Source organism: Corvus moneduloides, chromosome 1 (assembly GCF_009650955.1).
Source record: "Corvus moneduloides isolate bCorMon1 chromosome 1, bCorMon1.pri, whole genome shotgun sequence".
Taxonomy (NCBI): Eukaryota; Metazoa; Chordata; class Aves; order Passeriformes; family Corvidae; genus Corvus; species Corvus moneduloides.
Genome location: NC_045476.1, coordinates 43975911 through 43994354, shown reverse-complemented (window position 1 = coordinate 43994354; position 18444 = coordinate 43975911). Strand labels below are relative to the sequence as shown.

The 18444-nt window shown below is 45.1% G+C and overlaps 2 protein-coding genes across 5 annotated transcripts in view; one reads left to right on the top strand and one right to left on the bottom strand.

The window, feature by feature from the left end:
- The window catches only part of UBE2E1 (ubiquitin conjugating enzyme E2 E1), a 44072-nt gene extending 42626 nt beyond the window's left edge, over window positions 1-1446 (top strand). For 3 of the 4 annotated variants that reach the window (XM_032108139.1, XM_032108132.1, XM_032108148.1), the window contains exon 6: window positions 526-1446. In XM_032108139.1, the coding sequence (XP_031964030.1) occupies window positions 526-623 (98 nt within the window). In that variant the 3' untranslated portion in view covers window positions 624-1446. The remainder of the gene's footprint in view (window positions 1-525) is intronic. The other variant, XM_032108159.1, reaches the window with a different exon arrangement.
- On the bottom strand, window positions 1082-18401 carry NKIRAS1 (NFKB inhibitor interacting Ras like 1). Its single transcript, XM_032108201.1, has 5 exons — window positions 18323-18401; window positions 17206-17299; window positions 16405-16529; window positions 8431-8672; window positions 1082-5582 (listed from the first exon to the last, which is right to left on the bottom strand). The coding sequence occupies exons 3-5, from the start codon at window positions 16496-16498 to the stop codon at window positions 5343-5345; spliced, it is 576 nt and encodes a 191-aa protein (XP_031964092.1). The 5' UTR covers window positions 16499-16529; window positions 17206-17299; window positions 18323-18401; the 3' UTR covers window positions 1082-5342.
- Window positions 18402-18444: the final 43 nt, after the last annotated feature.

The window sequence follows — 18444 nt, the reverse complement described above, 5'->3', positions numbered from 1 at the left end:
CAAGTGGTCATCACTGCTGCTCTAACCCACCCGCTGTCCACACTAGTTAAGAGGAATATGTCTTAATTTCCAAAGTCATTTTACAGGTTGCATTTTTATGTGTCTAACGATGAGAGGCCAGATTTCACACTGTAGTAAACCTGTTGGGAAAATTAAACCCCTTCTTGAGATGTGATCTTTCCTTGAAGGCAGCTTTATATTGTTACAAGTACACTTAGCATGATCATCTCAGGCACTCTTAGAAGGAATAAAACAAACCTGAAATGCATGAATTGGTGAAAACCCTCAGTGCTGTGTCTTAAACATCTTAAAACTTTATTGGCATTTCACTCTATTAAGTTACAGATTAGTACATCACCATAAAAACACAAAAGTAGAGAAGATACAGATTATCAATTCAGTATGTTTAGATTGTTACAGTGTACCTTACCTGTGTGTTTGCCTCGTATTAAATTCACACTTGAGCTTTATTTACAAGTTTTTATTCGGTAACTTGTCTGAATAAGCGGTGTGTTTCCTTTTCAGCTGACCCCCTGGTTGGAAGCATTGCCACTCAGTATATGACTAACAGAGCAGAGCATGACAGAATGGCCAGACAATGGACCAAAAGATATGCTACATAAATTGGATTTTTGTCAAACTCTTACATTATTTGTCTGTGATGGAAAGAGCTGCTTATGATTTTGAAGGGGTGGGGGGAGGGAGGGTGCTGGTAAAGAGTAGGGTATTTCTATAACAGATTTTATTCAGTCTTTTATTTCCTAAGATTTTGTTGTTGTAACTTAAGGTATCTTGCTACAGTAGACAGCTAGGATTTGGAATAGCATACTTTAAGACTGTAATTAGTTCAGCAATATTAGCTCACATATAGTACCGAGAAGAATGTAAACTTCTTAGACTTCTTTGGTTTTCCGTTTGCTTGCAATATGTAAAAGATTAAAACAGCTTAATTTTGTACAGGTACATAGGTTGACGTTTATGTAAAAGTCCTTTCAAGACTCTACACACTGTTTTTGCTTTTTGTTTGGGTTTGAGGGATTTATTTTGTTCTGGGTTGAGTTTCTTTTTTTTTCGGGGTTGGTTTTTTTTTTTTTTTGTAAAAAGATGTTTGGATTGTTTTTCCCTATGGAGGGCACATTGGTATTTAACAAATCCTTTTTAAAGACTGTCATCTCATGATCTGTGATATGGAGAGGTGGATATATGGCCTCATATATGAAATGAGAAGTAGTTAATGTATTATTTTATAAGCCAATCTATCTTTGTGAAAAGAATAAAGGGTTTAATCAGGACTTACGGTAACCTGTAGTGAAATACCTTAAGCTGTTTAACTGTAAGGTGTGGAATAGGAGTCACTCAGTGGATTGGTTGTATGTTGTGGGCTACTTAAGTCTGCATTTGTTACTGTGCTAATAAAAAGATGTTTAAAAAAAAAAGAAGAAGAAAAGATTTCTGCTTAGTCCCTTGCTTTGTCATTGTCCCTTGCCAGAACCATGTCTCTGTACGCTTTGGAGAATTTCTGCTATGGTTAAGGACGAGGGAGAGCTGCAAGTGAGTGCTCTGACTGCTGCTATTTTAGGAAGACAGTTCTAGACAACCATACAATGAATGACAGCGTAAGACCTTCACAACTGTTCACTAAGTGTTGTGCAGGGACCTGGCCATGAGGAGGTAACTTGCTACAGAGTCCATGATAGTTACTTTATAGCTTAAGTTTTCACAGCATTGCCTCTGCAGGACTGGCATGTTGTTTGAAAGTACAACCAGAAAAGTGTAAGCCATCTGGAAGGGAAAGAAGCGGAAGAAAAGAATGTCTTGGTGCTTTTCTGATGGAGTGGTCTATTCACACTTGGAAGAGGAGAAGGAATCGTGTCCTGGTAAGCTAACAGACAACACCATAAAAGAGTATAAAGGAGACTTAAATCTGTAGATCCTTTAACTACCTATAAAGATTATCTCCTAGAGACATAGTGTTTACATTGAGGTATGTAGCAACAGGGCAGTTAGTTGTGGATATGGCATTTCTGACCACTCCCTTAAGGTAAAGGCCGGAAGCACAGATTCATTTTCACATGGCAAGTGCTTCACTTTGCAACATTCTTATGAGTGCTGTGTGGTCATCTGCGCTCTTGGATTTGGTTTGGTACTTTAAAATAAATTCTGTATATATTTCATTTACATACTTCTCCTCCTTTCTAGATACAGAGCAAATCTAACTTGGTCCAAAGTAATCTGTTAATTAGAGGTGTCCTTTCCTTTGCTGGGTGGCTGTGGGTAGTGGCACCTTACCCTGATCATCTGAACTGCTGTCTTTCGACACAGCACATGTTTTGGTGTATGAGCTCCCTCAGCTGTTTGCCTATTTGGTATGTAGCTACATCACACCAGGAGCATCTCTGGTAGTCTTTACTCTACTGAGTAAAAAGGTAAATGGCTTAATCTCATAGGTTTTTGCCAGCTTCTTGCTTTGTGCCACCAGGACATGTCAAATTAACTGTTGTACCTGGTGGGGGTGACTGATTTGTACGGTGTTGATTCAGCAGGGTAATGGCTTAAGAGGAACAGAGAAAGATGGTTTAGTTTAGTAATTTGTTTTTCTTCTTTATAATAATTTTTCTCCATTATCTTGTGAAGGGACTCCAGTTTTGCAGAAGGTAGGTGATCCCCGTGACCTAGAACAGCATTTGAGTCAGTGGAGCAGTAAGAACAAAATAGGTGTTCTGCCCGTTAGCTACTACATTATACTCTGTACTTTGCTTATTAACCCTATGTAAAACTACTACAGCAAGTTTCATTTTTACTCAGTACCAGCCACCGTGTGCACATTGTTTGCAGAGGAGACACTACATTTTCCATCACTTGTCAGTAAAACACTACGGTATTTAGAAAAACATCAGAATAAGTTTATGAAAGAGAACAGTGGGTGGTGATTTTTTTAATCTGAATGCCTCAAATTATCTAAACTCTAAATTTAGCCAAATCAAAGAAAATGTGTTTGCCTTTATGTAACCTATTTGGAAAAATGGCTGTAGTCATTTAGAAGATCTTTTTTCTCTTGTCTATCTTAAAACACTGCTGAGTCCTGGGAGGCCAGGGGAGTGAGTGAGCAAGCTGCACTTGCACTGCACAGCTCTGGCAGCCTAGAGGTGACATCAGTCTTGGCAGTATAATGGGCACCGAGTCTACAGCATGCAGAGCTGGACAGGAACCAGTCATCCCCGTTTGTTCCATCTCCAGGCATTTTAAGTTCATTCTGACTTGTCAACCTGCACTCCCTTGGCTCAAGGGTTAGCTTTAGTGATGTGCTGTTAGTAGACGTTTTCACTTATTTTGATTGATCCAAGGCTGATTCAAGTCCCTTCCAGAAGCAGGGTTATGCAGAGCTGAAGAAGAGGAACATGACCCATTCCTTGGTAAGGGGTTGCAGCAAGGAGGTGAACCACTGCTGCTCTGAAGTCACCTCCACTTCCCAAGCATGCAGATACGGAGTCTTCTGGGTAGGGAGAAGCCGGGAGTACACGTGTGTTCGTAGGAAATGAGTGAGGAGGGAGTGTCATCCTGCAGCATCCCCAAGGACAGTGACTATTACTGGCCAGGTGGGGGGAGGTCGTGCTATAGTGCTTACTCAGCTGCAGTGTTGCAATGGAAACAATTGTATGTTCCTAGCAGGGCATTACAAGAGCTTGCTCATTCATAATTGCTCTCTTATCTTACTCCTTGGCCACAGCCATTCAAACTATATTGAGCAAAGCACATAAACAGTTTCGTCTACCTTCATTGTAATGGTAGGGATTCCTGCTTAATTTTTAGTGAAGTGTACTGCTGCTCTGACATTAATAATGCTGACAGACTTTATTAATCAGTATTCAGGAAGAGCAATACTATAAGCTTAATTGTGATCATTAAGCACATTATTTAGCAGTTATGGTATGACAGTGCAAATAGTGCTTGTGGTTTTGCTGATTCACAGTGAAATTCCCAGTATTTGTTCAAAACAGCATTAATTTAGTGGAAAACACAGAAACTGCATACTTCACTCTCTCTTCCTGCTCTTGCCTTCAAATACAAAGACAAGCTAGAATCAATTAGTACAGGAGGTTGTTAGGTGCCAAAACCTGGCCGCTGTCTCTGGGAAAAGTTGTTCATTCTGTCACTATATATCGCCTTTTGTTCAGTTTACTGACAAGCTGACCTGGGACAGCAGATTCCTGCAGCACAGGTTTGCCAGTGTTGGGTCAAATAGAGCACGTGCAGTTGCGCTCCTGCAGCTGGACCATGTGCAGCACATTAAGACTGGGGCCATTTGTACAGGTATTTCTGGGTATTTGCCACAGGGATGTCTCCGAAAAAGGCAGCCTCCTACCCTCCTTAGCCCTCACATGCAGAGTAGTACAGCACTTTGTACCAGTTGTTATCTGGCCTAGGGAGGGTGGATTGCTGCAGCTTGGCTGAGCAGCCAGGAAAGTGTGCCCTAAGCAGAGCCCAGCAAGACCTCCTGCGTACAAAATCGATCCATATAATTCTCAGTAAAATTACCACCTATGGGTATGTGACTGATTGGTAGTGGACATGCTGGAACAAACCCACAGCTATGTTGTCCTTAGGTTGTTGTTCAATCAATGAGTGCTCTGAGGGCATTTCTGGTTTCTACACATGAATTCCGGACCTGAAAGCACTGCTTACTAGACTTTGTTGACAAGGTTTGTGTTGGGGTAGATCTCTTCTAGTATTTCCCAGAAGATGTGGGGGGTGGTTTTGTATAATTTTGTTGGGGTTTTTTTCTTCCAGACACTAGCAGAACATCAGTGGCTAAATCTGGTAATTGTTCCTCCTGCCCCATACCCTTCTACAGGAAACACTGATCTCAGCCTCTTGAAGCATCAAAAAGCCCCATGTCCCTGTTTAAGGTCAAGGTAAAAGAACTGTTGCCATTTCAAACATATCACCTTTCCAAATTGAATGCTTTATTGCAGCTAATACTTTTTGTGACTACAGGCTATAGATCTGCAGGGGGATTATATACTGGTAAGCTTGTTGATTTGTCCCTCAACATAGCTATACCCAGGCATACTAAAAGCCCCTGCTAGAGAGGTATCCATCTATCCCTTCCTCCTCCATAGCCCTGGATGCAAAATAACTACTCTCATAAAGCGCTTTTTGACACTTTTACCACCAGCAGCTTTTTCAAGCCAAGTCTATGGGAAGGAAGGATACCTCTTAGCTATAAGCTTGCTGATTTTATTGCTGAATGATATTATTGCTTTAAGTGAAACTGCAAGAAGCAAATGGCACAAAAAGGACTTAGACTGTGACCTGGCAGCAGGAGACAATGCTAAGCTAGTCTAGTTATCACAGTTATTCCCTTTGCTCTTCCTTCCAGGCAAGGGAAATGTTGATTTGTTCTGGGACTGGGACAGTTTGCTAGCTAAGAAGGTGAAGGGTTCAAGCAGTGTTTTCCGATCTGTCACAGTCACTTCCCACAGTCTCACTTTCTCAGCCCTTGCCCATTGCTGTGCTGCTTCTGTTTCCACTTGCCTTTGGTCCAGGAGGTCAGTTTTGTTTCCCAAGACAATAAGTGTAACCTACAAACCAAACAAGAGGGTGAGTTTTATACCAAAACCATCCACCACTCACAATCCTTTTAAACAGCAGGCAAGTAGCAACACAGTTCAGACTTGTTCTGTAACTTAGCACTGGCACAAGGTAAGTTGCATGTAGTTTGGAAGATCAGGGTCTGGGATATGAATTAGCCTCATCTAGTTATGGGTTGGAAGCTTGTTTTCCTCATAGGATATGCAGGACTTCCCCTTCTCGCCTCCCCACTCCCACCCCCCGACGATTGCTTGAAGGGAAACAATACCTAAGAGATCCAAAGTTAAACAGCCCTATTCTCCACTTGGCAATTGAGCTGCCCTGGACAAATGATAAGAGCATGACATCCGAGTAGGTCAGAGCAGTGGATGCTTGAGAGATGACAAAATGCACAGCAGCAGAGAGCCTGGACCCCATAGTGGTGGATTTTGCCCTGTTTGTTTCTTTCCCAAGCCCCATCCCGCAGCATAAATAAAGCCAACCGTGCCAGCAGCCTGGGCAGGCTGGGCTGTGGGGCCCCTTTCCCAGCCCAGCCCCACCGGCTTCCCAGCCCCAGGCAGCAAGAGCCACCCGAAGGACTGAAGGGGACTGTCTGCTGAAAGGGGCAGATAAGCACCAGGAGCATCCTCTGGGGAGCAGTTTCAAGAGCAGCTGGTTAGCTAAGAAGAGCAGCACAGCGGTATCAACTCAGATCTGCAGTTGTAAGGATCCATCAAGTGACTTGTATATTACCCAGACAGCCCAGGGTGGCTGAACTCAGTAAGTACATGAAGCCTTCCCAGTACTTCAGCTCTTAGAAGTGCCAAAGGCAGTGCTGGCTATGTGAAGCTACTGCTCCTCCTTATTTTAAGTTCACTGTTTTCTAAAAATATTTTACCAGCACCAGCTCTTAGGGGAAACCATGCCTACATTTTTAGTTCAAGGTCCTTAGTCAAACTCTGTTTTCATCTCTACACTAGTGGTTTGACAAAGATCAAGTGATAAAGTCCTCTCTTGCTGATTTGTGGCGTTTGCTGTGGCCACACCTGCTTGCTCTTTCCTGTTCGTCAGGCTCACTCCAGGATGCCTTCTACTTCTTTCCAGCTAGAGATGTTTGTCCTGTTCCTGTGAGGTCTGAGGTTTCCTTTCTTTTCTACAGCAGTCCAGGGTGTTTGGAAAAATGCTGTTTAGGGGTTTTTTTTTCCTCTCTGTGAGGGCTTTGAAAGAAGCTATAATCTTCATGTGTATTTAATGCATGCTCCAGCTGAATTTTAGCTGTGGCAAAGCTCTGTCAGTATAACAGAACAAAACCTCTATTTAGTGTAAAATTTGGCCAGGCTTTAAGGTGCGTGCTGGAGAGCCCCCACAGCCAGCAGAGGCAAGGAACCAGACATCAGTGCTTTCTGTCATCTGCCACACAACAGGGGACTGTGCCGCTCAACAAGTTGAAGTTCTGCCAGCTCAGAAGCACCCTGTGTGGAGACACATCCCCAATTCAGTAAAGAATTCATTCTAGTAGAGCCCAGGCTTTAAGTCATAGAATCATTAATCTGCTGATTAACAGTTACCTTAAGGTAGGACTCCCAGTCTCACCTTGTATACCTCAAAGCCTATTTTTCATGGAAATCACAGGAATGAAAACTGTTTTATCCATCTTATTGTGGCCACCACTTTAACTATGTTAGCCTCAGTCGAAATCACAATTTTAAGCTCTCCAAAAGGATGAGCAAACTGGCTGTTTTCTAAAGCACCTTTGTGCAATGAGAGAGGAGATTTCTGCCGGGTAACACAGAAGAGCAGGACACAGATCCTGTTGGGACTGTGACTCCCTCTCTGCATTACAACATGCTGTATAGTAACAAATCAGGGCCCTTGCAAAACACAGTGCCTGGGAAAAATTCCCTGCGTGTCCACCTTTCCTTGCCCTGCAGGGCAGTTATGCTTGACTCCTGTATCCCTGATATACGTGACAGTCTGCAGCTCACACCAGCCCTACCACCTAACATACCTCTCCTGTGACTGCACATTCATCTGCCGTCACACTCGAGCCTGCCTTCCTCCACCCTTGTGCTGTCAGTACAAAACAAGTTACATTTTTGCAAAGTCTCTCCCTACCATTATCCAATTAATTCTTCATGCTCTTTTTTTTTCTTTTAAACAGCATAAAACAGGCATTTGGAAAGCTGTAGGCTGAAGACATTTAACAGGGAAAACTATTCGAGAATATAAAGATACTGTAGGAAAAGCCATAATGCTAATGCCACATGCAAGTTATATTTGTTTAGCTAAGCTGGAACACTGTCAGCTGAAAACACTAGCTGCTTTCTAAGGGAAAATAGAGCCGTCATTTCACACAATTGAATTGATTCAATATGGTTGTTAAAATACATTAAAGCTGCTTTGCCAATTGACTAATGTCTGGGAGACCCATTGTCAATTACACTAGTTTGTAAGCCATCAAGTACATGAATACAAAACAAGCAAAGATAATGCCCTTCGTTATATTATTCTATGCACTTGACTTCCCCTGTACAATATCTAAAAAAACATATGAGCTGCACTGCTGTAGACCATATGTTTTATTAGTCATAAGTGTCCTGGCTGGTGCATTCAGCTGACTGAATTTTAGCTGTAGTAGAGGAAATAAGGACAAGGAAAAAAAAAAGCATTCTTTTGCATGACCTGCATGGCATGTGAATTAGGCTTCCCTGGCATGAGAAGGCCTCCTTTTTGCTGGGTTGCCCAAGGCTCTGGGTGCATCCATTTTCCTTTGTACACAACGTTTACAGAAACAAAAGCTGGGCTTTGTGACCTTAACTTCCTATCGCTGACACAGCATTTAGCCAACCATGCATTTACCTCCTTTTTGTCTCTGAAGACATCAATCTCCTTTTTGAGCAGTTCGACTCTTTGGAAGGCTTCGAGGCTGGTCACGGCATATACCAGAACGAAGCCGTCAGCCACAGAGAAATAGTGCTTGGGCAGCTCCACGCCCTCCTGCAGACCCCTGGTGTCATAAAGCCGCAGCTGTTCCTTCACGCCTCGGTCTGTCTCCACCGATGCCAAATACACATCTTCCATTGTGGCACCCTCTTCTAAGCCTGTTTGAAAACAAGCAGGAACGTTCCACTGCTATAAGAACAGCCCCACTATAGGAATTCTTTGCAGTGCAGCAGAATTGTGCCCCACAGTAGCTTTCAGTGAGTGTTTTACAGAGTGATTTGACCAGGCCTTGACCTTGCCTGGCATGTCCATAGAGGGCTATATTCATAGATGACTGCACTAGCTCTTTCCAATAGTGACGCTGTAAATACACTAACATGTAAGCACATGATTATGCCTGTAAAATTAATCTATACAACATGTACATTCAGAATAGGATAAGATACATGCTCTCCTCCCAAGTTTCCCAAACTCCAACCACCCAGTTGTACCAGTTCTGTGCCAAACATGCTGCAAAACGAGCCTGCCCAAACATACCCTTTTGGAACAACAGCCAGGTAACACCAGACAGTCAAGTGCTAACATCTTAAGCCTACTTCTTTGCCTCATAATGAGCTGGATCATACTGCAGAAGCAGGAGCCAAAGGAACAATTCTGTAAACGAATGTGTATTGGTGGTACAACTAGCCAATAAGTGAAAATAAGCCAGAAAGGGAAGGGGATGTTTGCAGGCAAACAAAGTTGCATACTCTATTTACTCAAATACACAGTGAGCTTTTTCGATCCCCTAGGGATCTAAAATGACTCAGATTTGCTAATAGGAGCAAGTTCATTTACTGCAAGGCAAGAGCATGCATAAGGTAACAAGCTTTCATATATGTATCACCTGTTCCACCTTATCTGCATACTGGCCCTCCTCCCCTCTGCTTCTCCCCAAGGTAAATGTGAGGTAATTCAAGGCAGCTTGCTTTGAACTGATTAAAATTATGTTTTCTAAGCCAAACCTGAGAACACATAAATCACGTTAGCTTTGTGTTCCTCCTGGATGCAGGTGCATAAGGTTACAGGTCGAAACAATCTACGTATAGTGTAGCTATATGTATATATGTATATACATATAGCTACATATACATATGTATATATATATATATATGTATATATGTAGCTATATGTATATATGTATAGCCCACTATGTATAGTGGGCCACTTCTGGAGCTGGTTTTAAGTATTCATACAAACCTTCTGCAACTCACGTTTTTGCCTCCCCTGCACTCCTATATACAATTGTTTGCTGTTGCAGGACTACAATAATCAGTCCTGCTTTATTCTCTTTGTCTGCCAAAAAGGGACCATTTTAGTGCATTGTTTAAGAAAACACGAGGGATTATCTGGCCTATGAAAATAAGGATTTTGCTATATTCAATGACACTATTCAAAACACTTCACATTGACAAACAAGCTAAAGCATTCCACCCACGCTGATGGTTTCATATGATGTATGCAGCATTCCTGTGCAGGAAAGTGGCACAAGCTGTTCTTTTTGCCCCTCTCTGTGCAGTCTTCATAGATCAAACTCTTACTAGGTTTCCAATGATTTAACTTATCTTGCCTCCAAATATAGCCACGGTAATGTGTGGGAGCAAAACTACGAACAGAAGGACAAAGCAAAGGTTAATAAAAAGAGGAAGCACAAATGCATTCTGTGTGATTGTAGAATGTGTTAAAGGGGCATTTTTAAAGACGGAGCTAGTAACAGAGCCCTTTCTGGATACAGCACTGTTGTTTAAACACAGCACTATATTCTTGCTCTGCCTCATTGCATTGTACAAACAGGTCAAGGAAATATCTAGCATCAGTAAGTACAGCTTTGGCAAGAAGGAAGGAACCATAAGTACCTAAGTTTTCTTTTTAAAAAGCAACACATAATATTATACAGTTTTTCATCCTCTAAATGCTACACTATAATTCAACAGCCTCTAATATATCCACATTATCCTGAGACAATCTCTTCCTAATGGCATTAAAAGCAGCAGTGAAAAGTATGTCTTTTAACATCTTATTTAAAAATGAGGAGGAAAATTTAAGACCTGGGACTTAACTCAGCAGAATAGAGCAACAAATTTTGATGTCAAATAGGAGGGGCACTTAGGAGAGAGTTGAAATTTATCCACCAGTATCAGATTCCAGAGGTGAAATTTCACCTGCGTGCACTGGGGGAGGGAGTATATGCAAGTAGTTTCCTTAGTAAACACAGATAATTTTTAAAAATACCTATCTCACCTTATTCTAGGCCCTGCTCCTAAAGCCCCGACCACGTACTAGCCACATCTTGCCAACAATGACGTTTGCACTTCTTGTTAGTACCATCCCATTCAAACACTTCCTAGGTCTCCATTCAAACATGGGTCAGGCAAGTTGCTGTAAGAGTAGCAACACTAGTCAGTGTCCTAGAAAGGTGCTGGCACCATCCCATCCTCCCTGCCACAAAGATCCTGATTCTCCTTTCCTACACTGGCACCCCCAGGCATCCTTCCACCTTCTCTACCTGGGTGGGCAAGGGCAGCTTGTGCTGGGAAGTCACTTACCTGCAGACTGCTGCCAGCTTGAGTAGGTTTTCTGTGGAGCAGAGCACTACAGTGGGCCAGCTTTCAGGTTCAGAAGTTACAGGGGTGAAGGGGAACTAACAGGATTGTGCACAATATCATGCTTCCTTTGAAAACTAAAGCGTAAAAAAGTTGGAGAGGGAAAGGAGGAATAGACAGAAGTGATGCCACTCTCTAGCACCTACTTAGCTGGTGCAAATCTTAGGAGAGGCAGGAAGGTCTTTGTTTGTTACCGACTGCTGCCACAGAGGAACTGCAATGGGAAGCCTCAGTCATAAATTGGGTTTTGTTCCAACCCCTTGTGGCTTCCCAATGAAGTAAAGAAAAGGCTCAATATACTAATGAATACTGCATACTTAGGCTAGGCAGAGCAGATAGATTGCAAATACCCAAGTAAATCAAAATTTCAAGAGGGATGGAATTTCAAAAGTTCCCAGTTGGATCTCGAGCATTAATGCAGTACAAATTTTATGTCTTCTTGAGTACTTCTGATAATCTCCTGTGTTATCTCTTTTTGTCTTTTTCCAGAGGAATTCAGCAAAGAGCTCCTAAAGCCTGCTATTCCTTATGTTTGTGAAGTGCAGAATAACAGGCTTTGCTTACTTATATCTCAAATGACAGTGTATCAGAGGATCCCTGACTTGGGAAAGAGCTGGACAGACCTCAAAAGGAGCTGATCTGTTTAGATTTAACTGCTAGGGAAGTACTGGTCCCACCAACGAATAGCCAAGTTGTGACCCTCAGTTACAAATATTCAGTTCCATTTACATCTGTTTCTAAAATGCAAGGCTGACTGCACCTCTATCACGAGGTAGTTTTAATTTAAAAAGTGAAGATGTAAAAGGTGTCTCTGCCCATGGCAAAGGGGTTGGAAGGAGATGATCTTTAAGGTCCCTTCCAACACAAACCATTCTATGATTCTATGAACACATAATTAGGTTAATTAGCCTGCACGTCCAAAGTGTGTAAGCCAAAATCCCAAATCCCTCCAGCTGGACCAAGTGAGGCAAATTCTCTCATTATGGCTTCTGCCACACTAATATATGGTGTTTTCATTCCTAGCTAGTAAGAGGATCTGAAGTAGCTGCTTATGAATAACCTGACCATATTTACACAGCCAGGAGGCAGAGGTAAGTTTTCTGCAACGGAGAGTTCTCATCTCTTCCTGTTGATCTGATAAGCTTTAGCATAGGCTGAGAGGCCAGAAATATTTTAAAGGCAGAAGGAAGACTCCTGTCTGCACCATCACTGAACAGGAACACTGTTTAAGGAAAAATACCCATCCTCTTTACAGATGTCCTGTGCCAAAGCTAAGCCAGTCTCCTGCTAGCCTGGTCAAGAGAGGTCGGGCCAAGCAGTGCCAGGTACCACAGGTATGTAGTGGGACAATCTTCTGCTGCCAGTCAAGGACCTTTTTCATGACTGAGGAGATAAGACTGGCTCCTCTTTCTTCAGGACAGCAAGAGAAGGTGAGGATTTGGACAAACACAACACTTAAGTCACAAAAAGAGAGATCATCCCAGGTACGAGGCAATCACAGAATCATAGAACAGTTAAGGCTGAAAAAGACTTCTAAGATCATCGAGCCAAACTGTTAAACCAGCACTGGCAAGCCCACTCAACCATGTCCCCAAGCGCCGTATCTACATGGTTTTTGAACACTTCAGGAATGGTGATTCCACCACTTCCCTGGGCAGCCTGCTCCAATGGCTGAACACCCTTTCAGTGAAGAAATTTTTCCTAATATCCAATCTAAACCTCCCCTGGCATAACTTGAGGCCATTTCCTCTTGTCCTGTTGCTTGTTACTTGGGAGAAGAGACCGACCCCCACCTGGCTATGCCCTCCTGTCAGGTATCTGCAGAGAGCAATAAGGTCCCCCTTTGGAGCCTCCTTTCCTCTGGGCTGAACACTCCCAGCTCCCTCAGCTGCTCCTCATCAGAGCAGTGCACCAGGCCCTTCCCTTCACCTGCTCAATTTTCCTTCTCTGGACACACTCCAGCCCCTCAGTATCTTTCTTGTAGAGAGGAGCCCAAAACTGAACACAGGATTCAAGGTGCTGCCTCACCAGTGCTGAGCACAGGGGGACGATCACTGCCTTGGTCCTGCTGGTCTCACCATTCCTGATGCCATTGGCCTTCTTGGCCACCTGGGCACACTGCTGTACTTGTATATGTACTACATAAATATGTGCAACTTAACAACTATTTGTCCTGACCTCTGGCAATATAGTCCCCACAAAGCTAAATCTGCATCCATTTCAAACATTTCCTTTTGGTTTTTTTCTAATTCCTTGTATTAGTTTAGCAAGAGTATCTGCCATGCAATAGCTACATTATTTTCCATGGCTCTGAGAGTGTCTCTCGTCTATTTATCCTCTCTTTTCCCATCTTGGGACACAAGGCAAACTCTGTTGCAGTTTAAAGCCTAGCACAAAATCCAATACCAGACACTGTTGCTCACATGCTACAGGGACACATACTCCTTTTTTGGGGTATTCCTCCTTCCTGAATACTTCTTCCTCTTTGACCTCAAGCAATCTTAGTGCCTTTGCAAGAGTGCTAGCTGCTGACCATGTAAGTAACACTGGCACTTAGAGACTTAATCTATGAGAAGCCAGGGAGACCTGAAGGTGCATGTTTTCCTAGGAAAAGAAACACAGTGCAACTGGCTTTACAGCACCATCACCAAACACACAGCCAGGAGCATGGGCTCAAAGCCAAGGGCTTTACATAACAGTGTAAAACTCCAAGGACTCTAATCACTTCCCTGACACCAGCTGTGCCACCACTCCTTTTTACAGGAAAGTCAACAGGAGGCACGTGAGCACTGACAGACTCATGGCTGATTTACGGCCAGGAGGAGACCCCCGTGACAGTGGCTGCGACACCTCAGTATGGTAGCAGGTCTCGTGCTCTGAGCCTCCAACCATGTTCTAGCGTGCCTCTTGTCACTGAGAGGAGGATGTGCCTGCCATCGGAACGGAATGACTCCCTGTGTTGGCTCGGCTGTCCTCCCCATGGCTCCCGGGCCCTTGGAGCGGCTGCAGAGCTGCTCCTGACGTCAGTCAGGAAGCACAGGTTTTGAAACAGCTTGTGTCCGTGTTGCCATGCCCGGTGAGCTGCCTTGATGGTTGGCTCTGAACAGATAGGCTTTCAGCAAACACACTAGTCCTTTCTTGCCTCCAGCCAAAAAGGCCAGCAGCCAAGATGTACATGTCAGCTTTCTGGAGCTCGTAAGCTTTAGGAAACGAGGATCAAGGTCCTGTAATCATGTTTTAGGTGTGGAAGGGCCACCCCTGCAATGGTAGCACCGTTGTGCAGTTTATAGCAGCTCAGCTAAGGAGCAGTCAAGCAGCTCAGCTAAGGAGCAGTCTAACACTCGCCATTCCCCAAACTCAGTCCTTGCATAGCGAGATCCTCACAATGGCACCCTGCCTCTGCAATTCGGGAGTTAAATCAATACAGAGTGGAACAGTAGCTGAAGGTCTTCTGGGAACCATTTCCAGCAGCCCATACTCCAGGCACCCTCTGCCACAACTGCCTACATGCTGAGGAAGAGGCAGGGAGGATGGTGACCACTCAGCAGGACTGCAAAAAGCACCAGCTTATCGGTACATCCCCCCGAATGTGCCTGATGGCCTATGCAGGGGATATCAAAATTGCTGGGCCATGGGCACTCATCTCTTGGGGCTGCAGCAGCTCCCTAATGACACTCTCAATTATTAATCTTGACTCTGCTATTTGCCCTCTTTCTCTGAATGTCTTAGGAATAAGATTTGACCAAAATCACAGAAAACAGGAAACTACCTCTTCCTTCTCCCCTTGCACTCTCCATCCGGTATCAGCTGCTCCTTCCCTTACCAGTAACTCAAAAAAATAAGAGCAGAGCTGCAGGCCAGGAAAACTGATCTTTTTAAGGGTGGGGGCTGGGGGAGGGGGTCCACATTGCTCAATGGCCAAGCTGGAGCAGAGCATTTGGGAGTGACAGAAGGACACCCACGGCTAAACCCCAGGCACGAGGCCTCCCTCCGGTTATGTCAGCCAGTGTCCATGACGCTGTATAATCATGTACATGGCTGGCTCCATAAATAGCTCCTCTGATCAGCAACACCCAAATATCCTTCCTGCCTGGCTTGCTAATAGGAGGCAGGAATTAATGCAAGGCAATACGATTTAAGTAACGTGGCCTTGCTCATGCTGCTGGGGTGTCTCTGACAGTCAGCCAGCCCGGCACAGAGGAGAGGCAGGTTGGTAGCAGAGGGAAAAACCTTCAGCCTGCGGGTTTTGCAACCTTCACGTTGAAAGCTACGCGGGGCTATGTGCCTAGCTCTCGGTAGGATGCTGGAAACAGATGTTGCTGCAACATTAGAGGAAATCCTCCTTTTAAACACGGGTATTAGCACACAGTTCTGTATCACGCTTTGCCAGCAAATTCCTCCCATCCACACATTTTAAAGGTGCAGTGCTGCAAAGCAGCATCCTAGAAATCCTCACGTTTATCCAACAACTTATCCACACGTCTAATTTACCGGCTCAAGAAAAAAATGCAAAGTGACTAAACATCAGTCAAAGCCCTGGTGCCACCCCTTGTTTCTAGGTGAGGCAGGAATAATTTGTCAGCCTGATGATCATTGCACTTTGTTTCAAAGCCAAATGTGGAAACAGAGGGAAACATGCCAGCTTTGCCTTTGTCCCCTTTCTTTTGTGCACAGCAAATATCAGGCATCCTCTGTTCCTCTGTCAAGTCTGTTTTCCACAGGAGGATTTCTTAGAGAGCCGAGACGCTTGGCCTTCGAAGCTCAGCACAGAATGTGGAACCTAAAGCTGAGCTGTTTTTCTTTCCAGAGCTTTGATTAAATGTTAGCCAAGACCAAGCAAAATAAAGCTTTAAGAAGATGAAACAGAAGTCTAAACAGAGTCTACACTCATCATGTGACAGCTATTTATTTTTCAGGCATCTACGGCATCTTTCATGGAATGAGATGTTTCTTTTGTAAATAGGCAGGAGGCACATCACCTACTTTCAGTGTTTGTTTCTTTTTAAACATTCTTGTGTTTTATTACTGGGAACATCACAGAACAGGTTCTTCTCCAAGGCTCTTTTAAAAATCCTTAAGTAAGGGACTATGAATTTTAAGAACAGCCAAGAGATGCCACAAAACCACATTAATTTCCTCCTTCACCTCAGCGCAGTTCACAGTCCTCGATTATTGGTGTTTGGGGGCTCACACAGAACAAGATGCTAGAAAAGGAAACAACCTCCCCCCAAAAGTAAAAATGTCTCACCAACAGTATGCTTTCCATAGAGAAGCTGCTCCAAAATCGCAGTCTTTCCCACTGAGGCCATTCCACAGACCACCACCTTGTAGCCCTTCCCCATCTTTGCCGAGGGCCGGTTCCGCAGCGGAGCCCTGTGCAGACACGGGAGGCTGTTAGCCTGGCATGGCGCAGGGATGGGCACCCTGCGGGAGCGAAGCCCACGGAAGGCGCAAGGCAAAGCGCAAAGCAGCGGGGGCACAGCTCCCTCCCAGCGCTCGCCAGCGACTGATATTTTTAGGACTAGAGTTTCCTCCCACGCCATTTTTTCAGGTTTTAGGCTGCTGCCAGTGGTGCTGATGCTTGGCTGCAGCCTCGACACTTGTCCTGTCAGGCTCTGGGAGACTGGGAGCGCTGGAGCATGCACACCCTGGGGCAGGGGCTGTGTTTGTTGGCGTGTGTGTGCACGGCGTTATCGGGCTTCCTGGGCTTGCAGTGGGCTTGATGGAATCTCATGGTACCAGGATGGCTTCTGGAAATGCGAGAAACTGGTGGTTCCTTCCTTTTTATTTCACTCACAGAAAGTTTGTAGCTTTTACAGAATAGGAACTACAAAACAGGAGCATTAAAGGCAGAAGCAGAGGAAAGCAAATGCAGAAGCAGGTTTTTTCAGTCTGCTTTAAATCAGTTTGGATGGGTGGGGGTTGGTTCTAGCAGGAGGCATCCAGCAGCCAGGGGCACTTCCCTCTGCCAGTGAGCCATGGCAGGGCTGCAGGCCCTGACTCAGTTGGCTCTTTGGAGCCATTTCCCATAGAGAGAGCTGAAGAATACCTTTTCTAGACCAGGAGGGGTTGGCACTGTCCTGCTTCAATTCCAGTTTAACCAGGTAATGCTTCACAAGCCAGGGTGCTCTGAAAAGCATACACTGAAAAACAGAAAGGTCATCCCGCAGCCGCAGGTAGGGAGGCAGAAAGGACTTGCAGGCTGGGAAAGCCTAACTCACAGGATCATAGAATGGCTTGGGTTGGAATGTAGTTTAAAGATCCTCTCCTTCCAGCCCCCTGCCATGGGTAGGGATGCCACCAATGAGACCAGGTTGCTCAACACCCCGTCCAACCTGTGCCATGCCATATACAGGAGGGATGGGAGCAGGGACAGGAGCAGATCAGTGCATAAAGCCTGCAGAACCAGGGACTCCATGGTGCCCTCTCCCTATCCTCCACTGAAAAGGTTTTAGGATTGTTTTTAGGGTTTTGTTTTTGCCCTTAGGGTTTATTATTTAGAATACAATTGAATCATCAGGTTGGAAGAGACCTTTAAGAACATCCAGTCCAAACATCAACCCAGAACTACCACTGCAACCACTAAACCACATCATCCAGCACCAGATCCAGACGCCTTTTAAACCCCTCCAGGGATGGTGACCCCACAATCTGCCTGGGCAACCTATTCCAATGCCTGACTGTTGTAACAGTGAAAATTTTTCTTCTAATACCTAATCTGAGTGTCCCCTGGCTCGGCTGAAGGCCATCTCCTCTGGTCCTCTCACTGCAGTCACAGTAGAAGAGACTGACCCCCACCTCACTACAGCCTCCTTTCAGAGAGTTGTAGAGAGGGATGAGGTTCCCTCTGAGCCTCCTCCAGGCTAAACAAACCCAGCTCCCTCTGCCGTTCTTCATAATCTTACGATTTTAAAAATTATTATTATTTTAGAGCTTTTTTCAAAGGCTTCTTTTCAGGGTTTTAAGCAAAGTCCCCACCCCAATCCCTAACCTGGGGCTCTTACGGGGGTTGGGGGGAGGGGGTGTCTCAGGGGATGCCGCATCGCGCCAAGCCCCTGCCCCAGGTCCAGCCCTCGGGCGGGCCGCGCCCCAATGCCCTGGCCCCAGAGCGCGCCCCGGCCCCAGAGCGCGCCCCCGAGGCCGCCCCCCCCGCCGCGAGCGCGCACCTGGACAGAGCGTCCGGCCCGGCCCCATTGACCCGCGCGGGCCCCGCCCCCGGCTCCCATTGGCGGGCGCGGGGGGGCCGGGCCGCGCCGGGCCGAGCGGGGAGGGACGCGCAGCTCGCGGC